At 43.1% G+C, this 8,624-nt stretch overlaps 1 protein-coding gene across 2 annotated transcripts in view; it reads left to right on the top strand.

The window, feature by feature from the left end:
- The first annotated feature begins 1,271 nt into the window (after nt 1-1,271).
- dph6 (diphthamine biosynthesis 6) overlaps nt 1,272-8,624 on the top strand; it is a 119,670-nt gene continuing 112,317 nt past the window's right edge. For both annotated transcript variants that reach the window (XM_083633697.1, XM_083633698.1), the window contains exons 1-3: nt 1,272-1,333; nt 1,493-1,584; nt 5,276-5,460. In XM_083633697.1, coding sequence (XP_083489823.1) covers nt 1,311-1,333; nt 1,493-1,584; nt 5,276-5,460 — 300 coding nt within the window. In that variant the 5' untranslated portion in view covers nt 1,272-1,310. The remainder of the gene's footprint in view (nt 1,334-1,492; nt 1,585-5,275; nt 5,461-8,624) is intronic.

The following is an 8,624-nucleotide window of genomic DNA, read 5'->3' as shown; positions in this document are numbered from 1 at the left end:
AGTAGGCTATAACCAACAAAATTGGAAAACATAGTTGATATATTTATGAGTTTACAAAATTGAAGGACAAGCAGTCCCAGGGGAAAGTGTCCTGCTCTCTCCAAGACAAGGCAATTTTTCAAATAAACATGTCAGGGAAACATAGGCATTTGAAATATATATCATTCATCCTGTCAAATGAAATTGCACATAATTTGTGAAAGATTAATTTGTATACTAAATTGCAAACATTCAAGCTTTTATTCACTCAACTACTCAAAGCAATTTGCCAATGAAGAAAGCAATATTAAATGGCAAAAGTTGCAGATTTAAGATCAAGTGCTATATTATTATGTATTGTAGGCTATAGTATTTTGAAATGCAGAGTTCACTCAAAAGAAAAAAGTAATCTACCTGCTCCCATCAGTCCCTTCCCAGTCTGTATCCAAGGCCACCACAACATAAATGGTGCTTATCCCCGGGTTCAAACAGAAAAAAGAGAGAGAGAGAAAAAAAAGGAACATAGTTAAAAGCAGTGGGTTGAAGAGATGTCTCTCTCAATTTTGTACAGTCAGACGAAATCAGTTGCCTTTGGCCTGCTTAAGGGCAGAAGGTGAGGGAAGCACACAAAGGCAGTGCAATTATTATGCTCTGGCACAACAACAGAGAGCAAAAAGAGCATCAAAGGCTTTCCTCTGAGCAATATATGGCTCCCTGCGAGGAAAAGCTGAACCTGTGTGTGAAGACCAGAGCGTGGACTTCTGCTCTTCTCTCCAGCGACATGGACACAAACTAAGATTTTGGTCAGTGTCGGTATCAGTGTTTTAGCCATTTTGAGGACGTTTGTCGTTATATCCCTTGCAGTGTAGTGAGTGAGTTTCAGGTGAAAGCTATTCAAACGCTATTCAATTTTGTGTGTGTGTGTGTGTGTGTGTGTGTGTGTGTGTGTGTGTGTGTGTGTGTGTGTGTGTGTGTGTGTGTGTGTGTGTGTGTGCGCGTGCGTGCGTGAAAGAGAGAGAGAGAGAATGACAAGAACACCTATTTTCTATGGAGAGTAACCTATCGAGAGCATTGGCTCGAGAGATAGAAAGAAAGAGAGAGACAGAGAAAGAGAATGGCTGGAATAGTTTTCCTATCAGGCACGTTCGAGGGCGTCTTATTACATATCGGGGTCCTGCTTCAACCCGGAAGTGTAGTTTTCACGTGTTGTAAACACGCATCATAAGTTGCTATCGCTGTGCAGGGCTGCTGCTCACATCTATGAGTTGATATCACATTGTATACAATTACGCGCTGTATTTTTGGTATCGTTGGAGTCTAGAAACAAGGAAATGAAGGTGGTCGCGTTAATAAGGTAACTGTTGCATGTTCGTGTTATCACTGGCTCACATATATGCAATGTTGCTGATGTTCTTGCTAGCATTACAGATAGCGTTACTCACTGCTCGACCTGTCCTGCATCATTTGTAACGTTATGCCTGTTCCTCATCCCGGGTTTCCCCATCCCTTTCAGCGGGGGCAAAGACAGCTGCTACAACATGATGCAGTGTGTCGCAGCTGGGCACAGGATCGCAGCTCTGGCCAACCTGCGCCCTGCTAACACAGGTGAGATGAACTGCTGATGTTGTGATCTACTGTACAGTACAAGGGCTAGCTGGGCTATATGGGCCAGCCATCTGCACTGCTGTCAAGAGACCAAAACCTCTGCCACTGCAGAACTGTAAACAAAGTGCTGCTGAACTTGTAAATGTCAGTGTGTAAATCTCTCAGGAGTGGAGGTCCACCTGAGGTCCAGAATCAGATGACTCCAATTATATGATTAAGATTAAATCAGAGCAAACATACAGAGTCTTATGGCTAAGTTGTGAGTTATATATCGAGAGTACACTGTTCTCACTGAGAACAGTGGTCGATTGGTCCAGGTCTGTCCTAGCCGCAAAACGCGACTATTTCACTCGAGTACCTCTCCCATCATAGTCGCGCTCGCCCGACCCCTTTATCGAGGGAAAGTTGCACATTTAGCGATCTACAAGCTTCAAACATGCACCAATCACTAATATAAACTACGCACCTTGTTGCCACGGATGTTGTCGAGCAGGCCGCGCTGAGGCCGCGCTTTGTTAACTCGTATTTTAAGAAAGTTTGGGTTATTTGTGTGTCCGGAAACATTATTTTCCCTTCTCCAACGACTCTTCTTCTTTTTTGCTGCTCACCGGTTCAACTGCTCAACTGCGCCACCGCCACCGAAACCTGTGACTGACAGAACGACACAGGGCAAACCCCATACTTGACACATGATGTAATACCCCATGATGCGGTGGCGCAGTTGAGCAGTTGAACCGGTGAGCAGCAAAAAAGAAGAAGAGTCGTTGGAGAAGGGAAAATAATGTTTCCGGACACACAAATAACCCAAACTTTCTTAAAATACGAGTTAACAAAGCGCGGCCTCAGCGCGGCCTGCTCGACAACATCCGTGGCAACAAGGTGCGTAGTTTATATTAGTGATTGGTGCATGTTTGAAGCTTGTAGATCGCTAAATGTGCAACTTTCCCTCGATAAAGGGGTCGGGCGAGCGCGACTATGATGGGAGAGGTACTCGAGTGAAATAGTCGCGTTTTGCGGCTAGGTCTGTCCGTGCTTTTCATACAACAGGTTTGAAACAGCCTGCTCAGCAGTTCACAATCCAAATTGTCTTCTAAAATATAGGCTACTAAAAACTGAGATTGAGCCCATAGGGTCCAGATCAAGTCATATCATCTGTCCCAGAATATCACCCTATTTCAATCATAGAGAAAAATAGGGCAACACTTTACAATAAGGTACACAAATAATATAGTAGTTACTAGCTAGTAAACTAATGAGAAACTAACTTTTAGTTAATGAATAGTTAATGATTAGCTAATGGCCTTTAATCATTAGTTAATCATTAATTAATGATTAGTTCATACACACTGTGTACATAGCAGAATAACTGAATATGCCCATTCGTGGTAACATCATATTTCAACATCAGCTCGTCTCAACGACTTGGAAAAGATGTCTAAATCATCCCCATATCTGCTGTGATTTGGCCTAGTCCTGTATGTTGCTGAAAGATGTCATCACAACATCATCATGATGTAATTAACTCATTTTGCTTGCTCGCTTGGTTAAAGGAACAGCTCACCCTAAAATCCAAAATACATATATTCCCTCTCACCTGTAGTGCTATTTATCCATCTATATCATTTTGTGTTAGTTGCCTGAGTTTTGGCGATATCGGCCGCAGAGTTTCTGCCTTCTCTACAATACAATGGAACTGGATGGCACTGGGATTGTGGTGCTCAAAGTACCAAAGAAATAAATTTGAAAAGCTCAACAGCAATGTCTCTTTCCAGAAATCATGACCCCGTTACTCAAGATAATCCACAGAGCTTGTTATGAGCAGTTTCATGGAGGAACTATTTTCTTTTGACCGAACTACACCCGCTAGCTGGCTGCTAGCTAGTTCCTACATGAGACTGCAAAAGAAAATAGTTCCTACATGAAACTGCTCACAACAAAGTCTGTGCATTATATTGAGTAACCAGGTCATGATTTCTGGAAAGAGACATTGCTGTTGAGTTTTTCAAATGTATTTTTTTGGTGCATCGAGCACTACAAGCCGAGTGCCATCCAGTTCCATTGTATTCAAGAGAAGGCAGACATCTCTGCGGCCAATATCTCCAAAACTCCCAAACTATTCCAAAACGATATTGATAGTATTCTGTTACATCACCACATGGCCATCTTGGTAGGAAAATAACAGGTGATTGTGATCAATTAACAGGTGATTACAATCAAGTGACACTTACAGCCAATGAGCTGTGTGTATTGTAGTGCCATATTGGTAGGAAAAAGGCTTGTGACATCATTGGAATACTATGGATAGATGGATAAATAGTACTAGAGGTGAGAGGAAAATTATGTATTTTGGATTTTAGGGTGAGCTGTCCCTTTAAAGTCAAGATGATGAAAAATGACTTTTTAACTATTTTGAGATCACATCCATGGTCATATTTAACAATGTATGCCAACAATTTTACAAAAACCCAATTTCTTAGTTTTTTCACATCAAAATTCAACCATGGTGTCTTCATTCATAATGAAATCTAGTGTGCTTACATGAGCATGTACTATCAAATTTCAACCAATAATATCATGACATGACAGCTGTCAAATCAATCTTCATGGCTAGAAGAACATTCCAAGCAGGCAACATGGCTGCCTACATGGGCAAACTTTTCTAGACCATAAATGTAAATATACTTCGCCAATGTAACATAAAAAAACAACAACTAACCGTAATGTCTTCATTTAATGTAGATGCAAAGGACATGTAATTGGCTCATTAACTCATTAAATATCGCTATTTACCGTGGCTCGTGGCCCCCTTCAAGACCGGCAGCCAGCTCTCTCCCTCAACTAAGAGGAGGCTGTCCGGCCGGGGTGAACCAGTCGCCATTCTCTGCTCTTGTGCTGGACGCAGTGAGCCAGCCAGCGAGCACACAGTCCACGGCACTGTACAGTATTTACATTATACTGTATTATGTTTATAACATAAACTGTTATTGAAACGTGACAGGTAGGTTTCAGATTTGTCTGGTAAAATACATTATTTAGCAGACTGCTATCTCCACTCTCCCTCTGCTCCGAGGCACTGCAGGGCAGGGCACTTGACTCGCATCGCCTCGGCCTCGCATTCACTCAGTCCCTCGTCCAATGGTCAAATCAAACTCCTCCAAACGCTATGTCCCACCTCTCTAGTCTCTACCCTGTTTCACTCGAAATACGTCACAATAAGGAAGTCAGTGTGCCGATGGCGTTTCAGCTCAACTTTAAAAGCCTTTAGTTGACTATTTCAATATCAGGAAGGACATTACAATAATTGTGGACAATTGGTACCTTATTTAGTGTTTCTTGCCTTCATGTTTTGTTCATCATTGCCATTTGCCAGACACTGCAATCTGTAGCAAGGGAGTTCTATTGCTCATCAGCTTGTAGGCAGGTCCAGTGCCTCTCAGGAGCAGGACACGGTAGCAACAAATCAAGAACAATTCACTGGAGCGCACAGACGGTTTTTGCCTTTTAAGCTGCAAAAATGAAAGACTAAAGTTTCGCTGTCACTACATCTTCTCCAGAATGACCTTTAATCTTAATTTCTGAACCTTAATAAAAGGCATTCTCTGTCCGTGTGCTGCAGTGACTTCTTCTTGATTTGACTCTGCAATCTGTTTGTCATACAGTCATGAACTCCTTGTTGTTCATCATGCCTTAGATGAGTTGGACAGCTACATGTACCAGACTGTGGGCCACCAGGCCATTGAGCTGTATGCTGAAGCCATGGAGCTGCCGCTGTACAGACGCACCATCCAGGGCTGCAGCCTGGACATCAGCAGAGACTACAGGCAGACGGAGGGAGACGAGGTGGAGGACCTGTATCACCTGCTGCATCTGGTCAAGGTAGGCCTCTCTATCCCCAGCAGTGCTCAGAGAACTAGGCTTTTATTACTGTGGTATTAGTTCAACGGCAACCTGTAGCTGATAGGGATTCACTGTCTTGTTCAAAGACACTTCAGCAGGATGACTGATTTCAACATATGATAATTAATATATCTTATGAATTTAAATGTGTTTTAAGGTCCTTGCGCACTGGTGTTTTTTTATGCCTCCGCCAGCGATAGCCAGGCCAGAGGCATTATGGGTTGTCCGTCCGTCCGTCCGTACGTTACCTACGTACGTACGGACGTACAATGTTCATTAAACGCGAACTGAGGAACGCCTTGACGGAATTTGATCAAACTAGGCATCTCACGCGCTACACGCTTAGATTTCTAGGCTTGCCCGCTGCCCGGGCTCCCGCCCTGCAGCTCGCATATGCAGCTCGGCTGCTGTGTGGCCTCGCCTGCCCTATTGGTGCACAACATTTCTTTGTCCCTACATACCCCCCAGTCGGAGTGGTATTGCCTTCTTGGTGGTGCAACCCCTGTTTCGAAAACCTAGAATCGCCTATGGTGGGCAGTGACGATTACACCATTTGAAACGGACGCATTTTCGTATGAGACTTAAGTGGGGTGTTTAGGCGCGATGTGCCATAGAATGCCCCAGGCCCAATTATGCTCAAAGTTAAATAAGGCCGTGTGTCCATCTAGCGTCTTTTCATCAGCTCCAAAGTCTTTTTTGTTTCCAATGAGGAGCGAGCGTATGCGGGCCGGGCACACACGGACATCTAGAGAAAGTGCGCTGCGCCCAGCGTCTATTTTCAGAGCGCTCCGGTGTTTTTGTGCGCCGGGTCCCAGCGCTTCTAGCTCAAAATATTTTAACTTTTCAGAAAGACGCTGGTGTTGGTAACTTGCAGGGCTCGACGCTTACCATTTTCCCAAGGAGCACATGTGCTACTGAGTTGAAAAAGTTAGTAGCACATAAAGAATTTTAGTAGCACAATCAAAATTTGATATATAGCATGTATTCGATATGATTATATTAATCTCTGATACATTACAATTAAGTTTAATTAAATTCAAAGTATTATCATGATGCAACATGCATTTCCTACCAAAAGCGCTCAATACAGCTCATTGGCTATTGTTCTCATTTAATTATAATAAACCTTTATGTAGTCATGACATGTTTGCCTAACAATATGTCCATACTATCCACTTTTAAAAACATTTTTTTTTAATAAAAATGGCTTTCCATTTGTATTTACAGCTTATTATAATTCTTCTATGCTTTGTTGGTTGTTTAAAGTTGTTTATCCTTATTATACCATTGGTCGTTGGTGTGTTTTGCCCTGCATGATGCAGACTGCATCCAGTGAAAATCACTGACCAGTCTAGTGACGTTAGATACTGGGTGTTGAGGACTGTTGAAAACCATAGCTGTGTAACGTTATCAGATAGCTGATATCAGATAGTGTTAGATGGTCTATCTAATAACAGACAGCATAACGTTAGCCAGATTGTCAACAGGTCTTTTTGAATACGTTGGCGAGTGGCATATAACGCTTGCGCTAAAGCAAACGTTAGCTGCTAAATAACTACAGTAGCGATTCATACTACCGTAGTCATTCATTCATACAAGCCAGCTAGGCGCTAGCCTAGCTGGCTTGTAGGCGCTAGCCATAACTATGGTCTGCTGCCGCGGTAGCTTTGTCTCCCGTGTACAAATCCATCTGACACATCTTCATTCCATCTGTTTATGTGACTTGTGTCTTGCCAGCCAGTAACTGGCTATACTAGTGGTGTATCATTACAGAGTATTCTTTTTTCTGGCTGTCGGTTCTAAACAGCCAGCTGAGTGACTGAGCCGAGCCAGGCAGGGTCCTTCCGGTGACGAGTGGATCACATGCTTTTTTCAACGGACGTCGGACACCATTGGTTCAGTGCAGTGCTGCATTCAAGTGCAGTTGGCCACAGCCTTTAAACGTCCACAGCATAAGCACAACATTAAAAAATGCATTGAACGGTGGAATTCTGTACTCGCACACGTGCTCCAAATTGCATTTTACAATTCGCACTGTTCTATTTTTAGTAGCAAATGCGATCAAAATGATCGCACTGTCGAGCCCTGGTTGGGTGCTCCTTTTCTGGCAACTAATCATATGGAGAAACTATCACAACAGAGACAGAAAGGCTCAATTGTGGGAGCAGATTGGCTAGACACTTAATATTTCTGGTGAGTGTTGAGCTAAATCACTGTATGTGTGTTGTTAGCTAATGTTAGCCGTCAGCTATCAAGCTAGCTACCGCACTGAGCTAACGTTACTTTCAGACTGTTTCCTTGCATATTGTGCGCTGAGATCAGTGCTCCCCAGCGTACTTCCAGTGTTTAACGGTCAGAAAAAGAAGCTAGATGGACACACGGCCTAAGGATACACATACGGACATGGCCTTCTGTCTGTACTCTGCGTTCATTTTGGGCATAATTCTGCAAATTTTCTGAAAGCTTACAGATACGGATGCAATGGAGCAGTACCACACACACTCACAAATTTGACTCTCTACTGCCCACGAGTGGATGTATTGCTTAATATGATACCAACGTGAAAGACGTATGGAAGTATGTGGGCAATGACGGTTACACTGTTTGAAACAGATGCACTTATTTTCGTGTGAAAATGGACTATAATTGGGCCTTTAGCTATTTATATATACAGTAGGCTACTGAACCGGAAGTTGGATTTATTATTATTTATTTATTAGCGACGAAAGCACTTGAGTGGTCTGTTACAGTAATGGTAAATGGTAAATGGCATTTATATAGTGCTTTTATCCAAAGCGCTTTACAATGAATTCACCCATTCACACCGATGGCAGCAAGCTGCCACACAGGGTGCTGGCATACCATCGGGAGCAATTTGGGGTTCAGTGTCTTGCCCAAGGACACTTCGACATGCAGACTGGAGGAGGCGGGAATCGAACCAACGACCAACTATTTTATCCAAAGCGATTAGAGTACGACCTGCTCTACCTCCTGAGCTACAGCCGCCTTGCCCCCTACAGTACATGAAGTCAATATTGCAATGCTTCATTGAATGTACAAAAGAGTGGTCAAACATCGTTTTGACTCCCACCCTGACAAATGCTTGACTGCGTTTTAGTAAACAAGTGCTCAGAGCACTAGCA

The sequence above is a fragment of the Poromitra crassiceps genome, assembly GCF_964638095.1.
Source record: "Poromitra crassiceps genome assembly, chromosome: 3".
NCBI classification, from domain to species: Eukaryota; Metazoa; Chordata; class Actinopteri; order Beryciformes; family Melamphaidae; genus Poromitra; species Poromitra crassiceps.
Note: the sequence above shows the minus strand (reverse complement) of the source record. Positions and strands in the feature narration are given on the sequence as shown.